At 32.6% G+C, this 23,720-nt stretch overlaps 3 protein-coding genes across 17 annotated transcripts in view; 2 read left to right on the plus strand and 1 right to left on the minus strand.

The window, feature by feature from the left end:
- Positions 1-23,720, minus strand: part of LOC120356820 (dipeptidyl aminopeptidase-like protein 6) — a 528,524-nt gene that overhangs the window by 26,246 nt on the left and 478,558 nt on the right. The gene's annotated exons all lie outside the window — the stretch shown is intronic.
- Positions 1,177-7,173, plus strand: LOC105204587 (transient receptor potential channel pyrexia). Its single transcript, XM_011173715.3, has 9 exons — positions 1,177-1,845; positions 1,936-2,188; positions 2,373-2,572; positions 2,668-2,898; positions 3,020-3,348; positions 3,426-3,684; positions 5,809-6,099; positions 6,178-6,419; positions 6,517-7,173. The coding sequence occupies exons 1-9, from the start codon at positions 1,384-1,386 to the stop codon at positions 6,635-6,637; spliced, it is 2,388 nt and encodes a 795-aa protein (XP_011172017.2). The 5' UTR covers positions 1,177-1,383; the 3' UTR covers positions 6,638-7,173.
- LOC120357213 (putative ankyrin repeat protein RF_0381) lies at positions 7,831-9,439 on the plus strand. Its single transcript, XM_039447205.1, has one exon. It carries the CDS (start codon positions 8,382-8,384, stop codon positions 8,895-8,897), a length of 516 nt encoding a protein of 171 aa, XP_039303139.1. The 5' UTR covers positions 7,831-8,381; the 3' UTR covers positions 8,898-9,439.

Raw genomic sequence — 23,720 nt, forward strand, 5'->3', positions numbered from 1 at the left:
AAATAGAATTTTTTAATAAAAATTAAAGATTTTTTTAAATGGAAATACAAAGATAGTACCAGTTGGGTTTTGTTTAAAAAAAATTCAAGATACCACCAATTGAAATAAGAAGACATTAAATGAAAATACAAAGATACCACCACTTTGTTTTCTTTTTTCAACAAGAGGAAAATGTCCCGGAACGGTGCGGGACTCAAGAAGAAGCCAGACCAAAGACATATAAGATAAACCCAGCATTCACCCATTCCGATACGTCTAAAGATGAGGTTGATAGAACAGAGTGAGAAGCAAAATGTGGGAAATGCTGTCCTTTTCTGTTAATGATGTGTGCGCATCATTGACAGAAATTCTTAGAAATAAAAGACAACTAACAAGAGCATCAGACAAAGAAAGACTTCTCTGCATTTTGACTCTCGCTTCGTTTTGTCAACTTCACATGTATATAGCTGGATCTATTTTATATGTCTATGAGCCAGACCCTGCCAAACCTAAACTAATCTGGCCCAAGGAAGAAATCGGCCATAACTCACTGCCCGTTGAAAACCACCTCGGAAGACCCTGAGACCTATAGTGGGGGCTACCCTGGAAGCATTACGTCGGGATGAAAGACACCACCACTCGGATTTTATTTATTAAAAATAATACATTAATTATTTCAAAGAGTAATATATTATCCTTATAATTGGTACAATTTAAATATTTTATACATTTTTTTGGAAAAATACATAGATTGAATATTAGATAACGCAATTCTAAGACATCATTATTTTTTTTAAGTATTACCATTTGGGTTAAAATTCGAATAAGACATTTCAATAACAATACAAAGATAGTACCGCATAGATTTTGTAGAAAAAATAAAGATTTAAAGCACGCGCGCACACGAACGCCTATTTTTAGCTTTGTTTTTTTTTTTAAATAATTATGTAATAAAATACAGAGAGATTTTCTATCCGGTAATAGCAGCTATATGAGTGTAAAATGTTAAAAACACGGATGTATTTAATTATACATCAATTAATTATTTACAAGCAATAGAATTTTTTTAATATCATGTTAATTTACGTCGATAACTTTGGTCATTCAGATGGACAAAGCGTGTGATATAAATCAACGTGATGGTAAAATCTGATAATCTCGTATGCATGGAAATTGATGACTTGTGTAAAAGAAGTTCATTGTGAGTCTCTCTTCGCTTTCGCTACGCGTTCAATTAACGCGACCGTGCCTCTCGATAAAATCATATCAAAATAAATCAATATAAAAAATATTATCTTATCCTTCGCGTGACACATACGGCTGATAATGTTTAGATGGTCTCGTTAATCATGCTCAAAGTGTGTCAGTTTCTCTCTCATAAGAGATCCGTAGACAAATCAATTTATGTCGTTGATGTACAAAAACGAAAAAAACGCAATGCAAGAATGCGATCCAAATCATACTGCGCTCATATTAGCAATCGAAAAGGGAAAATTCGACAACGCAAGTGAAATTTTGAAGTGCGATGACGAAAATAAATACGTAGGTCCATTAGGTGTCCTTCAAATAACAGCCCTGCAGATGGCTGCGTGGCAAGGAAACATAAATCTGTTGAATCAACTCTTGAAGAAAGGTGCCAATATAAATAGCAAAGATAAAATTGGTAGGTGCGCACTTTATTACGCGGCGTACAGAGGTAAGGCCGATGTGACAAAGTGGCTTCTTGAACATGGAGCACATATCGACATCAAAATATGTTCATCAACCGAGGATATTGGGTCTGATGAATATATCAAGATCCAGAGCGGATATGACCCGTTAAATTATCGTGTCCGGTTAACACGATCCTGTCCCGTAGGAACCCACGTTCGTATCTCGAAAATAACGCCTGAATTTTTACTAAACCTGAGTAAAAGAAATAGAAATTACGCTCTTTTTCTAAATGCTTTGTTATAGTTGCCAATACCGTACTTCAGGGGAAGAACACCCTTGCATTATGCGGTGGAAATGAATCACGCAGACGTTGTGGACGTTTTAGTGGAAAGCGGAGCGTATGTGAATGTTGAAGACGAAAACGATATTACCCCATTGCTCTTAGCAGGACATTTGGTGAATTGTGACAATCTCAATAAGATGACTAAGTTCGTCAAAATCGTTGACATTCTAGTTAAGAAGGGGGCGTTCGTTGACGCTGTTCATCCGGATACGGGTATTAGTCAATCAATTGAACGTTACGCAATAAATATAGAATCACGCTATGTCATCATCGAGATCCACACCTGACCACAAATCCCTCATTGCCAAAGAAAACTTTTACAATTAGATATATCATTTACGTGCATGTGCGAGTGTCTGTGTATCATTGTAAAATAACACAAATATAACTTTTCTAGGAAACACTGCTCTGCATCATGCAGTAATGCAAGACAGTGAAGAAGCAACGCAGATATTATTGTCCGAATATGCAGATCCGAAAATTTGCAACAACTCCGGAAATACACCTTTTCATATCGCCGCAGAAAGAGGGAATATTACAATATTTCAGGATCTATCTAAAAAAATACCAGACAAAATTATTGATATATGCAATAAGGTTAGTTATATTAGATGTTGCAGTTTATTACGAATAATTTTTCATTAGAGATAAAATTATATAAGACAAATTATATATTATTTTTATCCGTTTAGAAGGGTGAAACGGCTCTTCATAAAGCAGTTTATCACGGTCATCGCGAAATCGCACAAAATTTGATCATTCGTGGAGCTAATTTAGCTGCAGTAACGGAGACTGGAGATACCGTCATTAATGCTATATTTGATTATATTTCGCAACCATTAGACTTTTTAACAGATGTCTTAAATTCTTGCGTAATAAATGCAAATTCATGCATACATTATACTTCAAAGAAACATATGAAGGTAAGGATCGCTCTACGTTTTCCGTTAGGCCCACTTACGTACAGATATAAATAAAAAACTAACTTTCTTATTCTACTATGTTCTCTTTACTGAATTCTAATGAATGGGATCTTTGTTAAAGATCAAGATCGACTTCAGTATATTGGTTCCAGAAGATGAAATGCAAATGGCAGTAATCACAGCCATTATTGCCGCAGCTTCGGATATAAAACAACTGGCAATATTACAACATCCAGTTGTAGAAACCTTTCTCAGATTAAAGTGGGAGAAATTAAGAATATTTTTCTTTCTTCTTACACTCATACATTTGTTCTTTGCTATTTCTCTCTCATTCTATGGTTTAATGTTTGCACAAAATGATGCAGATCACGCGGTGACTCGAAGAATCGTAGCATTTTGGTCTTGCATATTCTTGTTTTACAATACGATTCAGGTTATATTAGAACCAAAGTAAATACGCATCCAAATAATACAAGTTTGCATTTTTCGATTAATTAATTCTTGACTTATATTCCTAAACGTTTCAGGAATTATTTGCGACAATTAGAAATATGGTTGTCATTAATATGCGCCATACTATCCTTAATAACGTCGATAGCGGGAGAGTTCGTCGTAAAGTGTTCAAAGGAAGAAATCGAGTCTCGGCATTGCATGGACTGGGTGCTACATTTCATCAGCATCGCAATCTTGCTGAATTGGATGCAAATGATGTTGTTAATTAGCCGTGTTCTAATGTGGGGAGATTACGCGCTCATGTTTTACACGGTGTTGAAGAACATTCTAAAGGTTAGCCAATGTAATTAATACATCGTTTTTTCTTAGAGGAAATTATACTATGATTTATACATTTATCAAAAATCTAATTACAAAGTATAAAAATTAGCATTTTTCAACTTTTCATGACAAATCCGTTTTTTTTCTTAATGCTTAAACACATCGATCCTGTACGAAAACATATTTTCGTGTCTGGGAGACATTTTCAACTTTGAGAAGCTATGACTTTGATTACAATCAATATGTTTTACAATTTCGAATAAAAGTTCAGAATCTCAAAAATGTGACTGCATAATCGGCATTGCCAAAAAATAATTTATTGTGAAGTTACAAAGAAAAAAACATTATGAAAAATGAGAAATTGTTTACTTTTTCTTTAAAAAATTATATCTCGGCAACAAAAAACTTTTAAGAACTTTACAATACGGCATTTTAGAGTTAAAGAATCATACTTTAAAAAAAAATTATGTCATTGCCATTTCTATTGAAAAATATACTTATGTAACAAGGCGAATATGAGATATGTTTGATTAACTCAAGGTGTAAAGATTGCAAAGTAATGTGTTTCATAATATATTTCGGATCCTGCGCAGAAGTCCCTTTTTCCAAGGTAATATAATATTTTAACTTTAGACAGAGTAATATACGCGAACGTACCACTTCGAACGTGTTTTGTCCAGTTTTTTTTATAAGATTATTCACAGAAAAGTTTCATTCGCACACAATAGCAGTCTCACAAACCTTAACAAAATTTTGCCTGCGTGCCGTTCGAATTCTAGTTGACCAAAAAAGTTGATCAACCATATTAATCGAAAGAAGAGATTTCAAACTTTTTTCACGTCCTGGTCCGTACCTCCTATCTTATTCCGTCTTCACACAGCAAACATTCGAAACTTTAGGGGGCTTCACAGATCCACTTATGTGTTTAAGGGTTAAAGTCCTTGCGCTATTTATATTATAATACATAAAAGAAAATTCTTGACGCATAAGAGTAGTTGTAACTCGAACATAATGTCTATCTTTGTAAGCAACTATTAATTTCAGGATTTATTGTTTAGACCAATAATTTTCATGGTTTACATGACAAATTCTTTAACCATAACTAAGATTATAAATAAATGAAACTAATTATAAATAATTTTTTAGGAAATAAATTCATACTTAAAAAATCACGTCGTTAGCGGGAGAGTTCGTAAATCGTGATATCACATGAAAATTTATCTCACAAACTCTTGTGATTAGAAGAGAATAGAGTAATATGGTATACCCATGTTCATTTTATTGTATCACTTTGTTTATAATTAATATTTTTTAGTGAAACTTGAACAATATTCGTTAAAATGTTGTTTGACAGACTGAAAGAGATAAAATGTTTATTATTTAGTACGTGATTTATAAAAATCTAATGTACTGCATAATCGGTGGAAAAAAAGGTTAAAAGTGGTTGTAATATGGCTATCCATAAAAACAATTAAAAAAAAAATTATTTTAGTTTAAAAGAAATACAGTACCTTGTTACAAAATTATATATTTTTAATTTTCCATTACTTAGAGTTTTCCTGCGTTCAGAAACTTTAAAAACACCAGTAGAAAATGTATTAAAAATATCATTTTAACCCTGTCTAACATTAAACAACAAATGACGTCTCTAGTGTTTCTAAACACCGTCTTCCAGAATGACAATTGAATTATCAAAGAAATATTTCAATATAAAAATTTCGCTTAATAAACCATATTAACAAAATTCCATGTTATTACTTTAACTTTGTATAACTCGAAATGTGTACAGCCAAACAAAAAGTTAAATAAAAAAACACTCGAGTGTATGTACATTCGTGCGATAATACACTTAACAATAATGAGGAAGTATGTGTAATTAAATTTTAAAAGTGTACCTTGAAAAAGAAGTACTCAAAAGTAAAATTGCCTTAAAACAATTGTCAGTTATTATGTATTAGCAGATTAACATCATTAAAAAAACGGTCAACTACTAAACAAATAACTCCATAAGCAATTGTTAGAATATGTCACCTAATAACAAAGAAAATAGGGATATCCATATTGTCGATAGTAGCTGCAATAACCTCTTCCCTATAAGTAACTCATACACATTCAAAACTTTTTACTATTTTTTAGGTTCTCTTAGCATTTAGCTCCATGATTATTGGATTCGCATTAAGCTTTGCCGTTTCGTTTCACGGAAACGATAGATTTGACAATTTCTGGAGATCTATCATAAAAACTATGGTAATGATGATGGGCGAGTATGAGTACGAGGAACTGTTTGATACTAAGAACAGTGAGAGTACTTTTCTACCAGTCACAAGCAGAATCGTGTTCATCGTCTTCATCATGCTCGCCAATATCGTTCTGATTAATCTCATGATCGGTCTGGCAGTCAACGACATTCAAGGTCTTGAAAAGGAGGTATGAATATTTAGAAATAGACCCGCAAAATCTCACTATTCAATACCGTCTCATTATGTTTCGATATTGTTGCATTAGGGCCACATACGTCGATTAAAGAAACAAGCGGAATTTGTCGCACATCTGGAAAGAGTGATGTCACACCGAATCTTTCGCAGCAATTGGCTGCATCATCGCTTAAGAAGTCTACTGTTCTTAAGATGCAATATTACATCGTATATACTACTGTTTCCAGAAAGACATTTTTATGATTGGAAGATTCCAGTCCATGTAAAAGAAGCGTTATTTTTGTTAACCCAGAAATCTTTCAAGAACAATTAGTAAGAATTATATAGATTATACAATTTAAAGTTTACATTTTTCCATGCTTCGGAAATTGAAATCATGTCTAACGTAATCCATATTATTATATTTTAGTTTGGCAGACAAAAACACAGAAATTGACAATAAGAAACTGACTTCGATACTATACAAATTAGAGATACAAGTTATGGAATTAAGGAGACACTGTTATAATTCAACGATTCAAAGATTATAGAAACGACGCGTGTTCTCTCAAAAGAATACCTGTTTAAAAGAGACTTAAAAATATTTAGTATATTGCAATCATTTTTTGGTATGCTGGACTGTTAATCTGGTAGCAACATTTATTATACTCATTAAAGTATCATAGAGAATTTCGTTATCGGAATTGTATATTTTCAAAAAAGATAAAAAAGGTGTGTGTGTGTTTCAAATCTTTATGTTTTCTACAAGATCCAAGTGGTACTAGCTTTGTATTTTTATTGAAAATTTTTCTTATTTCAATCCAAGTAATAGAATTTTTAATTTTTCTACAAAACTCAAATGATACTATTTTTTATTTTCATTGAAAAATCTTCCCATCTTAACCCAAATGATATGTACTTAAAAAAGAATAATAATGTCTTAAAGTTGTATAATCCAATCTTGATGAGTTGTATTTCTTAAGTAAATGTATAAAATCTTTAAATTGCAATAATTATATAGAGAACATTGCTTTTTTAAATAACTGATATACTACATTTAATAAATAAAATCCAAGTGTAGTATCTATGTATTTTTGATTCTATCTAAGAGTCTTCCCTTCCTATACCAATCTTTAATGTTTTTTAAACAAAACAAGTGGTGATACAATCTTAATCCAGGTGGCTAAAATTGTAACTCAGTTTACTATTGAAATAATAAATACGGCCTAACCGTTCGAAAGCAGTTGTTAGTAGTACTCAATAATCTAATTTTATAAACATTTACGAGACTTTTTTTAAACTACGCATCACATGGTTGCCGGATTTAAAATGCAGCTTAAGAGAAGAATCCAAATAAAATATCACAAAATGAAATTGCTAATCAATTTAATTATTTATTGGATGCTTGTACGCATCCCTACTATCAGCCACAATCCCGAAAAGAAATTATTGCGAAAAATATTACCTTGACCAAAGTAACAAATATTATTTACTTTAATAAAATTTTGTTCATGTGAAAATTCTTCTATTTAATCTTAAATTCTTTGAAATTATATATTATATTCCAATGAAACTTTTTTAAATTAAATACATTCATTTAGGTTAGAATAGAAAAATTTTTCAATAAAAATACAAAGATAGTAGGATAAAGTTGCCTATTATGAGATACCTTGCTTTATAATTTATTTAATTTATAAAATTAACTCCTAATTTTATATTCAAATAATAGTAAATATATTTACGTTTCATCGCAAAAAATTACTAATCGATAATAATTATAGTTTGTTGTACATAAAATTTTGTTATCGAAATTGCCGATTTTGCTAATTCAAAGAAAGGGTTCCTGATATGAGACATAAAGGTTCTCTTATATGAGATGAGTTTTATCGAGTTTTATACTTGGATCTTACTAGGTTTAAATTAAGCTTCAGACTCAAAATATAGTTGTCCAATCAAATAGCTCTATCAATATCAAAAACTTTTGTACGTAGCACTTTTTCCAAAATCTATTCTCTTCGAGGGATTTTAAAGACTTAGTTATAATACTAAGTAAACCATAATTTTCAAACAGGTTACAATTTTTAATTAGTTATGAGTTATAGTATTTTATTTTAATATCATGTTAATTTATGTCGATAACTTTTTGGTCATTCATACACACAAAGTGTATAAGGAAAATCAACCTGGTATAAAAATAAAATCGTATCCAAATAAAGGACGGGTGTGGTATGCAAAGGATATTATCATATCCTTTGCGTGTCACCCCCAGCCGATAATTTTTAAGTGGTCTCGTTAATGAGCATTAGAGAATCGTGGATCAATCAATTTTTGTCGTTGACGTACAAAAACGGAAAAATAGCCAATGCAAGACCGCGATTTGGATCATATTGCACTCATATCAGCGATCTAAATGGAAAGTTCGACAACGCAAGTGAAATTTTGGCGTGCATTTGTGAAAATAAATACGTAGGTCGATTAGGTATCCTTCAAATGACAGCCCTGCAGATGGCTGCGTGGCAAGAGAACATAGATCTGTTGAATCAACTCCACGAGAGAGGCGCCGATATAAACAACAAAGATAAAATTGGTAGGTGTGTACTTTATTATGCGACGTACAGCGGTAATATTGATGTGACAAAATGGCTTCTTGAACATGGAGGAGATGTCGACATCAAAATCGGTATCTACTCGTCTGAGACCAACATCCCTAATGATGTAGACACCGCGAACATACAATATAGCCCGTTAAAAAGACCGGTTCGTATTTCGATCATAATCGTAAATTTCTACCAAGTCTGCGTAAAAAAATAGAAATTACACTTCTTTTTAAAATACTTTGTTACAGGTGCCAATACCCGACTGCAAGGAAAGAACACCTTTGCATTATGCGGTGAAAAATAATTATGCAGACGTTGAGCGCGTTTTGGTGAAAAGCGGAGCGGATGTGTTGAAGACGAGCTCCGGATTACTCCGTTACTCTTAACAGAAAGCGCAGTGAATCGCGACAGTCTCAATGACATGACTAAGTCCGTTGAGATCGTTAGGATTCTAGTCGCCGCGAAGGCGTCTGTAATAATGCAAAATTCGTATCGCATACGAACGTGCTGATGCAATGCGTGCATCATAAAGAATGGACGACGGTCGAACAGTACGGTACAATAAGATGCAAGAAAGAGAGTAATAAAAAGCGAAAAAGAGAAACTCTGGGACATTAGGAAAGGCCTCGAGTATTTCCTGTTGACGCACGACATTTTTTGACGACGAAACATCATTCGGACAATGCGGCGTCAATATTAAAAGTATAAACACATTAAATTGTAAGCGACCATCATTCACATATATAATATCGACATTGTTGGCCCGGGGATCTCGGCGACCATTCGCGGCCGCTCGTCTCTCATTCGCTACGCTTGGGATCTGAAGATCCAGATTGATCGGTTCAGAAATTTATAAATAGAAGGTTTGAAAGGTTCTTCAGCACTTGTTTCGTTTTCAATATCGGTCAACGTGGACAGTGTTGAAGCATTCTCTCTCTCTGCCGTGCCTATGTGAGTCGTGAAAATATAAGTTTGCCTATTCGCAAAAAAGTAGCATCTCTACCTAAAATACGGACCCAGAGCAAAATATGCTCCTAAAATATTCCGGCGATACAGGATGCAAATACTCTGCGGCATTGTTTCTCACGCGCAAAAGAAAGAATAACTCGACCCACACGATATCGCGTGAAGGTGTAACTAATTGTAATTGTGACAACTTTTTGCAATAAACAATAAACAAAATCACAATGATAAAGAATTAAGTTTCTTCCCACTGAATAGCGTCCGTTAACGCTTTACCAAATTGGGGTATTATTTCAGTTTATTATTCGAACATTACAAAATAGAATCATGCTATGTCATCATTCAGATCCATATCTGATCACAAGTCCGTCATTGTCAAAGAAAACTCTTACAATTAGATATATCATTTACGTGCGTGCGCGAGTGTCTGTGTATCATTGTAAAATAACACAAGTATAATTACGCTCAACTTTGCTAGGTAACACTGTTCAGCACCATGCGGTAGTGCTAGGCAGTGCAGCAGTAACAGAGATATTATTGTTAAATGGTATATGACCATTATACGGCTCTTCATACAACAGTTTATCATTCTATTTTTGGAAAGTTAAAAATTATTTTGACGGAGGGTGCGGAAGGGGGGGGGGAAGAAATGTTCTAGACGTTCTAGACGCCCAGACGTAACATAAACATTTACAAAATTCCGCTTAAACTGCGAGCCGCATTTAAAATACTTGCCGGACTTAAAATACAGTTCAAGAGAAGAATCCAAATGTAATATCACAAAATTAAATTGCTAATCAATTTTATTATTTATTTGATGCTTGTACGCATTTCTACTATTTCCCATAATCCCGAAAAGAAATTATTGCAAAAAATCTTAATTCGAACAAGGTAACAAAAATTCTTTACTTTAATAAAATTTTGTTTATTTCGTATTTTTTCCTCTTTAATTCTTTAAAATTACATATTATATTCTAATGAAACTTTTCTAAATTATATACATTCACTTAAATTAAAATAAAAAAATTTTTCAATGAAAATACAAAGATAGTAAGGTAAAGTTGCCTATGATGAGATATCTTTCTTTAAAGGCTTATAATTTATTTAATTTATACCATTAACTTCTAATTTTATGTGAAAATTATAGTAAACATGTTTAAGTTTCATCGCTAAAAGCAATCGATAATAGTTATAGTTTGTTATACATAAAATTTTTTATGAAAATTGCCAATTTTGCTAATTTACAAAAATTCTAAATTTTTGAGACACAAAGGTTTTTTTTATATAAAATGGGTTTTATTGACTTGGATCTTACTAGGTTTAAATTAGGCTTCAGATCCAAAATCTAGTTGACCAATCAAATGGCTCTATCAATATTCAAAAACTTTTGTACGTAACATTTTTCTCCAAAATCTATTCTCTGCAAGATATTTTGAAGTTTCAATGTTAATATTGAGGGCCATCACTTTCAAATCTCATAATTCGAAAGTCCTCAATAAAAACTTTATTATAGCATTTTGGAAAGATCTTGAAATCAGAATATGCAATAACAAATATGGATTCTTGAATGTCTCACATGAGTTCCACGCTTTGTGGTTTCATGATTACCACATCTAATATTTATAATTAAGCAAATTATTACATCCTGTATTTTTCTATTAATACGACTTTATTATATCGCTGTATGCAAGATTTATTATTAAGTATTTGTTAATTTTATAATAAACAAGGTTTAAAGACTCATTTCAATTAATCTTGACAATATCCAATTTTACAAATTTTTTGTAACGACAGCACGCATAATCTAATAATGAATTGTCTAGTAAATAGATTTCATGCATGCGTAATAAGTTTATGATAGTATCAACCACATGCGTTTATTAATGTAGTAGAAACCTCGATATCTCATATTAGAAATCTATCCTATAATAGATATAACTTTACCCTATCATTAGAGTTTTGTTTAAAAAAAAATTAAAGCTACCGTCACTTGGATTAAAATAAAAAGACCTTTGAATGCAATTACAAATACACTACTATTTGAATTTTATTTATTACAAGTAGTACATTAGTTATTTCAAAAAACAATGTATTTTCTTTATAATTAATGCAATTTAAAAATTTTATACATTTTTTAGAAAAATATATATCACTTAGATTAAATATTAGATTACGTAATTTTAAGACATTATTACTTTTTTTAAGGAGTTATACATATAGGTACCTAGGTGAGTTAAAAAAAAACCATTTTTTAATTTTTGCATTTTTTAATAGTATAATATCTTAAGAATATTTTTCTAAAGTTTCAACTCAAAATGTGCAAAAATAAAAAAGTCATTGCGTTTTAAAGAGATAAGCGTACGCCGAGTTAAACGGAAAACTAACATATTTTTATCGAAATCGTGTTTTTCAAATCGGTATGAAAAATATTTCGAAAACAAATAAATATATTAGATAAGATTTATTTCTATTTATTCAGAATGAAAATATGCAGTCGTTGTCGAAAGGGTTATTTCTCAGATTAATTTTTTTTTAACAGCCAAAAAATCGATTTAATTTTAGGTAATAATTCAGATTCTTAAATTCAGATAAGTGCCATTTTGCTATAAACGGAAATTTTTAAAATCGGCTACGACGAAGACTAGATATAACTATATATTTTAAAAATAAGATTCATTTTTGTGTTTCGAATAAACCGTGTAGATTCTACAACTGGTACTGATAACAAATAATCGCCTTATATTCATGAAATTTTTTCTCCAAACATATTAGAGATAGCAAATTGAGATTTATACTAAAACATTATAAATCACGATTTGCTATCTCTAATATGTTCGGAGAAAAATGAATATAAGGCGATTTTTGATGCGTCTAAATTTATGTAATCCATTAATACTACTTACATACTACTTGAGTTAAGATTAAAATAAGATTTTTCAATAAAAATACAAAGATAGTACTACTTAAGTTTTGTAAAAAAAATTAAAACTTAAAGCGCGCGCGAGCACGCACGCACGCATGTACACACACACGCACACACTTGGCACCTTTTTTCATTTTTTTTTAAACAATTTTGTAAGAGAATACAAAAGATTTTTTATTGGATGATAACAGCTACGTGAATAGAAAATGTTGAAAATACGGAAATCTAAATAATTATACATATATCAATTAATTAGTTAAAAGCTATAAAATTTTATTTTAATATCATGTTAATTTACGTCGATAACAATATTTTGATTAACTCGTATACAATTTACAAATTAATAAGTAAGGCCAGTGAGACGAGTAAAAAAATGTAAAAAAATGTAAAAAAAATGTCTTTGTATAAAGCATAAATGATATTAATTAATCTTTGACACAAACGTTTTGACTTTACCGAATCTCCTTCAGTGTGTACTCTTACATTACTAGCGCAATGTTTTCAACGCAAACGTAGACCATGGACTGTAAACCAGATTATATTCAAATTTTGGCGTTATTTGCGTTGAAAACATTGCGTTAGTAACGTAAAAGTACATACTAAAGAAGAATCTGTAGAGTCAAAACGTTTGCGTCAAAGAAATAAATATAATTAATAAATTAATAAATACAATTTATGCTTTCTACGAACACTTAAATTTTTTTACTCGTCTCACTGGCCTTACTCATTAATTACGTCGATAACTTTGATCATTCATGCACACAAAATGTATAACGTAAATCAACCTAGTATAAAAATAAAATCGTATCCAAATAAAGGACACTATCATATCCTTTGCGTGCTACATCCGGCTGATAATTTTTAGATGGTCTCGTTAATCATGTACAATGAGCGTCAGTTTCTCACGAGCATTAATGTAGCGTAGAATACGATATGTTACGTTGCGTAGAATAAAGAAACTCGTGCAAGACGCAAGTTCGAGAATGTTTAGACATGACTCACACATGTGATCGCCAGATTTAGCACAAATTCGTCGGTTTCCATCAGCCATTCAGATAGGAGGCCCCCTAAAGATCGTTGACGACGAAGTGGTGGGATTTTGTGATCTCTCGAGAACTATTTAAATCGAGCCTTCATCGACCGAAAACCTATTCCTCAGTTCTACCGTGACGATAGTTTACTACAAATCCAAACGTTGGCAGCAAAATAACGAGCAATCCACAATACATACGTGACAACAATCCGGTAAGAACATCAATCAAGTGATTGTTCATTGAAAGACGAGCAAAATTGCATAAACCGAGTAAATCAATACATAAAGACGCGATAATCGCGTTCAGTGTAATCAAAGAGTTGTAATAAACATTTTAGTAAGCAAAAATAGAAGTGTTTTTCATCGTGTACACAACAATTAAGGAGTGGACCAATCAATTTTAGTCGTTGACGTACAAAAACGGAAAAACAACAATGCAAGACGGCGATCCGGATTCCACTCAGATTCCACTCATATCAATAAACAAAAATGAAATGTCCAATGAGGCAAGTAAAAAACCACCTGAGTAAAAGAAATAGAAATTACACTCCTTTTCTAAATGCTTTGTTTTAGCCGCCAGTACCCGATTGCGGAGAAAGGACACCTTTGCATGAAGCAGTGGAAAAAAATAATGCTGATAGTGTGCGCGTTTTAGTGTATGAAGACGAAACGAATGTGAATGGTAAAGACAATCAAGGAATTACCCCGTTCCTCTTAGCAGGAAGTACAGTGGATCGCGACAATTTCAATCAGATGTGTCAGTTTGTCGAGATTGTTAAGATTCAACGCGGGAGCGTCTGTTAACGCTATTCATCCAGAAACGGATAATAGTCAATCAATTGAACGTTACGCAATAGATAGAATCACCCTGTACCATCATCGAAATCCATACTTGACTACAAATCAGTCATTACCAAAGAAAATTCTTAGATATATCATTTATGTATATGTGTGCACGAATTATTTGTAAAATTATATAAATGTGATCATGCTTGACTCTGCTAGGTACCACTGCTCTGCACCGTGCGGTAATGTTAGGCAGTAAAGACGCAACAGAGATAATAACAAAGATAACAAATAAAGAATGTCTGACACAAAAATGCGAAAATTCCGGAAGTACGCCTCTTCATATCGCCGCGACTGCAGGGAGTATTGAAATACTAACGGTTCTACTTCAAAAAATGTCATGTATGTGGGAAAATGATGAACGCGCGTCGTACATTGATATATGCGATAAGGTTAGTTATATTAGATGCAGCCGATTATGAATAATTTTTTATTTGAAATAAAATTATATAAGACAAAATTGTATATTACTTTTATCCGTTTAGGAGGGTGAAACGGCTCTTCATAGAGCGGCTTTTGAGGGTCACCGCGAGTGCGTACAAGCTTTGATCAGTCGTGGAGCTAATTTAGCCAAAACAAACAACAAGGGAGTTACCGCTGTGGATGCTATATTTCGCAATCATCGTATTTCGCAACCATTAGACATTTTAACAGATGCCTTGAATTCTTGCGTAACACCCGTAAATGCTGATCTTTCAAGCAATTTCAAGGAAGTAAGGATTGCTCTACGTTTTTCGTTACACGTGCAGATGTAAATACTATTTTCTTATTTTACTATGTTCTCTTTGAATTCTAATGAATGGGATCTTTGTTACAGATCAATGTCAACTTTGGTATATTGGCTCCAAAAGATCAAATGCAATTGGCGGTAATCGAAGCCATTAATGCCACAGTTTCAGATATAAAACAACAGGCAATATTATTACAGCATCCTGTTGTGGAGACCTTTCTCAGATTAAAGTGGGAAAGATTAAGAAAATATTTCATTCTTCATATAATCATAAACATTTCCTTTGCTGTTTGTCTCTCGAGCTATGCCTTAACGTTTCTACAAAATGATACAGATCACGTGATAATTCGAAGATTGACAGCAGGGTCTTCTCTCCTATTTCTTGTTTACCATATGATTCAAGTTAACGTAAAACCATGGTAAATATGCATACAAATAATAAAAATATGCACTTATCGATTAATTGATAATTGACTTATATTCCTAAACACTTCAGTATTTATTTAAAACAATCAGAAACATGGTTATCATTCATATGCGCCATACTATCCTTGATAACGTCGATAGCGGGAGAGTTCGTCGTAAAGTGTTCAAAGGAAGAAATCGAGTCAAGGCATTGCATGGACTGGATACCATGTGTCAACAGCATCACAATCTTGCTGAGTTATGTGCAAATTATGTTCTTATTTAGCCGAATTATAATGTGGGTAGATTACAAGTTTATATTTTGCACGACGTTGAAGATCATTCTAAAGGTGAACCAAAATAATTAACGTATTTTTTCTTAGAGCAAATTAAACTATAATTAATACATCTTACAAAAATCTAATTACAAAATATAAAAATGGTAAATATGTCGATAAAGGGAGATAGCCCCGATGACCCTAATCTTGACATATATCGTCAAGGTCATGGCTCTGAGTAACCTTTAACAAGTTTTAGCCAACGTTCGCCTTTCATTAAAAAGTCATAATCATAAAAATTGTGTGAAAATTAAAATGAACTTTCGACTTTCCACGTAAAACGAGGCTTACAAGTTATTAGTACTGTTCTACATGGGTTTGTGATTTTCTACCCGAAGCGACGTCCACTCCACCCCCCTAACATGCGAAGCAAAACAAGGTCTACAGATATATTGTTCCACATGGATTTGCGAAGAATACATGTATAAATCTCATTTCGCTCGCAAGGCGGGGAGGGAGAAGTGGACCTGCTTTACGTGGAAAGTTAAATTACAAAAAATATATATCCAGTATGTGTATGAGACTAAAATGGGTAGAAATTTTGTTTTATTTATGAAAATTTCTTTGTTGATAATTTTTTAACGAATGGCGAAAGATGGCTAATATTTTATGGAGGTTAGTCAGAGCCATGACTATGACAACATGTGCCAAGATCAAAGTCATCGAGGCTGTCTCCTGTCAGCGACATAATTACCATAAAAATTAGCATTTCTCAACTTTCCGGCATAAATCCATTTTTTTCTTAAGGTCCTTGCGCTAAATACGTATATGTAAGTGTCTGTGTGTGTGTGTGTGTGTGTGTGTGTGTGTGTGTGTGTGTGCGTGCGTGCGTGCGTGCGTGCGTGCGTGTGTGTATATGTATATAAATACGGAAAAGACAATTCTTAATGCAGTAATTGTAACTCAAACATAATGATTATCTTTGTACGTAATTATTGATTTCAAGATTTATCGTCTAGACTTATCATTTTCATGCTTCGAATGACGAATTCTTAAACCATAAATAAGATTATAAATAAATATAAATAATTATAAATAATTATTAACAAAATAAATCCGGTCTTAAAAAATCGTGTCAATGATATCACATCATTTATCACTTTTGTTATTATAAGTAATTATCATATTGTACATTTAGAGCTTTTTAATATTTTTTTTAGGTTCTCTTAGCATTTGGTTCCTTAATTATTGGATTCGCAGTAAGTTTTGCCGTTTTGTTTCCCGGAAACGATGATTTTAAGAATTTCTGGAGTCCTTTAAAGACAACTGTGGTAATGATGATGGACAAGTATGAATATGACAACCTGCTTAACACTACCACCAGTGAGAACGGTGAGAGTACTTTTCTAATGGCCCCAAGCAGATTTCTGTTTATCATCTTCATCATGATCGCCAGTACTGTTCTGAGTAATCTCGTAATCAGTCTGGTGACCAACGAAATTGAACAATTTGAAAAAAAGGTATGCTGCACAAAAATTTAAAAATAGACCACCCCCCCCCCAAATCTTACTATTCAATACCGTCTCATTATCTCAATATTATCACATTAGGGCTACAAAAATCGATTATTGAATCATGTGAAATTTTTTGCACAACAAGAAATATTGATGTCACACAAAATCTTTCCCAAAAAATGGCTACCTTCTCGCTTAGAAGAACAACTGCTCTGGAGTTGCGATGTTACTCCAAATATTACAGTGTCTCGTAACGAATACGATAACTTTTTTGATATTTTGAAGTCCAACATTCCAGTTCATCTAAAAGATGCTTTATTTCGGTTAGCCAAGAAATCTTTCAAGGACGATAAGTATGAATTGTATAAGATCATAAAATTTCAAGTACGTTTTTCCATGCTTCGGAAATTGAAATTATGTCAAATGTAAATCCGTATAATTATGTTTTAGTTTAGCAGACAGAAACAGAATTGGCGAGTCTTAACCCAAGTAGTACGAACTTAAAAAAATTAAGAATGTCTTAAAATTGCGTGATCTAATATTCAATCTAAGTGATTATCCTTTCTGAAAAAATCCGTGTTAAATCGATAGTCGCAGTCTCTCGAAGTTTATTGTTGTCGCTTTTCCAAAATGCTCATTGGTTCTCGCGTTGTGCTTACTTCGTGAGCTGCTGTCATCGTGGAGATTGCGTTTTGACAGTTGTAGTTTTAACTACGTTATAGCTGCGCGCGCACGCGTGTGTGTGTGTGTGTGTGCGTGTGTGTGCGCGCGTGCGTGTGTGCGTGTGTAATACTAAATATACTAAATTAAAAATGGGAAAAAATGTCCATGTAATCATGTAGATTTATTATAAAAAATATACATTTAGTTAAAAGTATAAATATTTTAATAAATTGGTAAATAGATATGGTAATTGGTGCACACAAATAAAAAAAATTTTTTTAATATTATAAAAAGTGTATAAATTTTTTCACATTTTTTATATTATATAAATTTGTACTCATTTCTTTTATACTTTACCTGTTTATATCATTACTATTATTTTTATTTTATCTCCCTTTTTTAAATTTTAGTCATCATAATCTTCTGTATCGAAGTTTGATACGTTAACTTCCAATTTGTATCTTCCGTCAGTTATTGAACCGCAACCTATCTTTTTATTTAATTTATTATTATATAATGTTACAAAATTTGTTTTGATATAACCTTCTATCACTATAATAATTATTTATTGTTAAAGAAGAATTTTATTTTATATTAAAATGTTAATGTGATGCATTAAAAAATGTGATGTATTGTATAATTAATTTTTGTTAGTATTGTCGACTTTCTTTATTTATATAATAAATTGATAAACCCGAGAAACTTACTGACTCTTGTTGTTGTATTCAAAATTTCCGAAAAATTAACGTCTTCCGGTTCTGGCAGATTTAATGTGTTTTCAAATTTATATTTTCCTAAACATGAAATTCGGGTACTTAATGAGATTTGTAATTCATAATTAACATTTCCATTATTAAATTGAGTTGCTTTTGGTGGACGAGAATGTGCACCGTCTAAATAAATAATCTGTTAAAAAATGATCAAAATAATTTATTAATTATGCGACATTTATAATATACGTACGTCGTACATGTATGTATACATACATGTATATATAAAGAGAATAAAGTGCATGATGAAAACACCTACATAATTTGATTTTATGTGAGATTCCATCCGGTCAATTTCGTCATTCCAAGATATAACTTAGACACGGAAGTGTTGCAATCTTTTAGTTCCTAACTGTACATACTTGTATGTAGTTTTATTAGGCCAGTATTACATTTATCTTACAAATCTTTCTAATGTATTGAATGGTTACAAAAAGAGGAAAGTCTCAAATTTATAAAAATCTATTATTCTGCAATCAAGCAACAACTTAGAAAATCTGTTCTATATAAATGTAACAAAACTATAAAGGATAAATGAAACATATTTAAGTTCAAATGTATTTTATTATAATTGTTAATATTTTAAACATATGATTGATTCTGAAAAAAGAAAGGATAACAATTGTTATTTTAATCCTGTGAGTTAAAATGGATTATGTAACCTATAAAAACTTCTTTTGAATTGAAAGAATAAGAACCACTTTATTTCAATCCAGATATTTTAATTAAAAATTTAAAATGTTCGTATTATTTTCATTAATTTAATCAAACATTTTTTCAAATTTACAAATATATTTTAAATATATTATTTTAATATATTAAAATATATTTTAAATATATTTTAATATATTTAAATGTGCTAAATTAATATGTTTCAAATACGCTCTGATTTTAAATAATAAGAAATATGTAGAAAATATTTTCAATTAATTTACAAGTATATATGTAAAAAAGTACATTTGGATTTAAAGTAAAATTTTTATTAAGTAAAAAGTCTTATCATATAACCAATTAAAATTAAAATTTTATCTAATACTTCCATAAGTATGCGATGGGTTTCTGCAGCAGTTTTTTTAAGCTTGAAACAAAACTTGATGCAGGTTCTTTGCTCAGAAATTCCCTTCCCTACAGGGAAAACCATGTAAAAAAAACGCGCCTTATATTCTACCTCGAAGGTGGTGTGGAAACAAATGTATTGCTATTAGTGTTCTGCGGACACTTTGTTGGCCGTATAACGTGAAAATGGTTGTTTGTACATGAAAAATGTATACAACATTTGTTGTAGAGAACAGTTCAATCTACAATTTTTATAATAACCATAATTGACGTACGACTAATAGAAAGCGATATATTCACAAAAAATCAATTTTTGTGACCTTTGACCTCGAATAACTTTTGAAGCTAACACGATATCGATGGGGACTTTTTGCACCTTGTTTATAATGTCTAAATAAAGGTGTGTGCAAAAATTTAGCTAGGTGGCATTTTTTCCGAAGTAAAATCCTAAAATTTCTGGGCTAATAACCTGATGCTGAAGTTCATCTATATACGCTGGTAAGCTCTGCGCATTGTATACATAATTATTTCTTCTTTCTTCTGTAGTTGCTATTTTGTATCCTCCCAACCTGCTCTCCTTTTCTCTTTTTGTAACGCCCTTTTAAAAGTAGGACATTCTTGACTGATGGCTTTATGGTCGTCATTTAGATTGTATGTTCTATTTTTGAACATACAATTCACACATTTGCTCTCCGTCGCTGTGCAAACACACGAGCTATGATTCCCTGCGCATTTGCAGCATGTTTCTTCTCTCGTACAATTTTTAGCAATGTGGAAGTACCCCCAGCATTTAAAACATCTTTAGACACTGATGTGATTAAATACAGGACATTTCTTCCATTCTATATTTAGTTTTGATTTCTTCAATATCAGCTCGTGCGTCTCTTCATCTACTTCCATTATTATTGATCCTTCGTCATTTCCTCTTCTTTGATTGTTACTCTTTTCTTTAATCATTCTCTTCCTTTCTTTAACCATTCACAATTCGCATATTTACTGTATCTATTTTATTCTGCTCCTTAATTGTATTTATAAGTTCATTATCATCTAAGTTTATCTCTTCTAAATTTATGTTAACAATTTTTACTTTTGGTTTCGATTGAGACGACTCGAGCACTTTATAATGCTCTCCCAGCTTAGCTTGTACTGTCTCTTTCAATTTTTTCACCATTTTTCCAGTTTCACAACCCATAATTACTACTCCTTTGCTACCTTTCTTTAATTTCGTTACTCCCATTGCCATATCTTTTTATATCTACTTTCTCTTTTATTACTTTCTCTTTTTTTTCGAGAGAGAGAGAGAGAGAGAAAGAAAGAGAGAGAGAGAGAGAGAGGAACTGGATGCACAGCATACATATATTTAAATCTTTCCGCATTCTTTGAATGGGCGACATTGAATTGATTGTATCCTTGAGACAGTATCCTTGAGACAAGTTTTTTAAGAAACTGATTCCTGTCGATGACACAATCTAAACATGAGAGCGGCAGCTATGCGGAAATAACAAATATATCAAGGCAGTATCCTTCAGACAAAATGCAGTTTTTTAAGAAAACAAAAAATTTCCCGGTGTTTACCGCCGAATTTTTTTTATGGTAATGGATTAAGAACATTCTTTCCACTACTATGCCCTTTAATTATTCAGAAGCAGAAGCACATACAGACACACACACACACACACACACACACACACACACACACACACACACACACACACCTTTAGTTATACTTAATTATAACTGTATTAGATAAATCAATAATAATAAAAAAATAAAAAAAATTGTTTTTATTAATTTATGTAAAATTTTTTTGAACTTGATTAATTTTTTAATTTTTTTATATTTATTTAAATATAATATACATTCACTATTAAAAGCTTTATAGCGCTCGCGTAGCGGGCGCTTGTTTTGTTCTAGTGTATATTAAAAAATGTATGAAACCTTTACGTCGTACCAATTGCAAAGAGAATATATTGCTCTTTAGAATAAATGTCAAAACTTAAAATAAATAAAATCTAAGTGTAGTGTTACGTCCTGCGGAGTAACAATTCTTTTCTTTCGAAGTCGATGCAGCCAAGCAACCGAAAAATTGCGAAAAGATGGCCTATCTTAATCGCGCGGATACGCTAAAATTGTCCGGTCGAGTCAATACGGTTGGTCTACCCTTGACACGTGCCGATTTTGGGCGGAAGCAAGCGTTGAAACGCGGATGATTGACCCCACCGACTCGAAACACTTGTCGCGCAATTAATAGGGCGTGGGCAATAATAAGAGACGGTACACCTGCGGATTAAAATCCCATAGGAACCATAGGCAGATTCAGGTATAAAAGGAAGGAGCTTCGGAGCTCGCGAGCACTTACTCAGCACTTACTTACTTTCTTACAATCATTTACAGTCACTTACGAGCACATACCGCACCTTTTTCATTCTGATCAATCGCTCATTTTTTTTTTTTGTTCGCGATTCACTCTAGTTCGATCCGGCGCACATTCCGTGACATTATATGTCCGAGTTTGTGACGTTCGGATTCGTATTTATCGTACTGAAATTTGACGCGGCATTGTGAGATCCGAACACTCTGAGTGCCAACCGTCGACCAACCGTCCGCCGTTGTAAGCTGAATCCGCTCCGCCAACCACTAAATCGCTCGCACCTTCAAAACTTCACCCAACAGTAAGTCTCAGCCGTCCATTATTATTATTATTTTTTTTTTTTTTACTCTTCATAAGACTACCTTCTCTCTCTAATAAGATATTTATTATATTTTTCAAAACACTCATATATTCAGTATTATTGCACTACCTTTCCTTTTCTCCCTCTATTACTCTCACTCTCTTAATTTCCCGCAGGATACAATCGAGCTCTTTCGATTGGGTCCGCGATTCTTTTTATTTCCCGTAGGATACAGTCGAGCTCTTTCGATTGGGTCCGCGACTCTTTTTATTTCTCGTAGGATACAATCGAGCTCTTTCGATTGGGTCCGCGACTCTCCTTATTCCCTGCTGGATACAATCGAACTCTCGTTCGATTGAATTCGCAGTTTTCTTTGTTTCCAGCGGAAACGAAGAATTCCGTTCCTTTTATTAATTCAAACTTTTTTTTCTTTTGCTTTTCTTTTTTTTCTTCTTTCAAGAAGTTATAATATAAATTTTATTTCCCTTTATAAGAAAGAGAGAACGTAGCCTTAATTCTCAAATTCATTTTAGTGCGTAAGCGAGTCCCTGACCATAAAACTCGAAGAGCCATTAAGAACTGTCGGAATCGCCGAAATAAGAAGCTCCGGAGGGTTGGCGCATCGTTATCGCTCTGCGGAAAATTACGCAACAGCGAGCAAAAATTTCTGTGTTGCCTAACGCTCTAATTAATTTGAGTACTTCCGACGAACCGACCGACTCAGCTCCGCCAGTCTCAAATCCGTCCCCCGAATCACACTCTTTTTCCCCCTGTCGTTATCCTTCCCCCTCTTACTCACCTGGATCTCATGTAGAACCAGATTTTAAACAACCACCAGGGTCACCGTCTTCTACCTTTGATCCTTTTGCAGAGCCCTTAGCCTCTCCTCGGGATTCAACCTTTTCTCCTACAGATTTTCCTCCTACACCTTCCCCCGATTTTTTTTATCGTAATTCCGATTCACCTGTTCGAAGACCTCCGGAAGATCCATATTCCCCCGCGCTAGAGTTTCCCCAAGAAAACCCGCATTCCGATTCATTATTTACTCCCGAACAGGTAGAGAATATAGTAAATGAAAATATTGAAGCGAATCGAAGAGTATTCAATGAATTTGAAGAAATCTTCGACTCGCTCCAAACCCTACCTGGATAACTAAAAATCCCTTGATCAGAAAATACACCTAC

The sequence above is a fragment of the Solenopsis invicta genome, chromosome 3 (genome assembly GCF_016802725.1).
Source record: "Solenopsis invicta isolate M01_SB chromosome 3, UNIL_Sinv_3.0, whole genome shotgun sequence".
In the NCBI taxonomy this organism is placed as follows: Eukaryota; Metazoa; Arthropoda; class Insecta; order Hymenoptera; family Formicidae; genus Solenopsis; species Solenopsis invicta.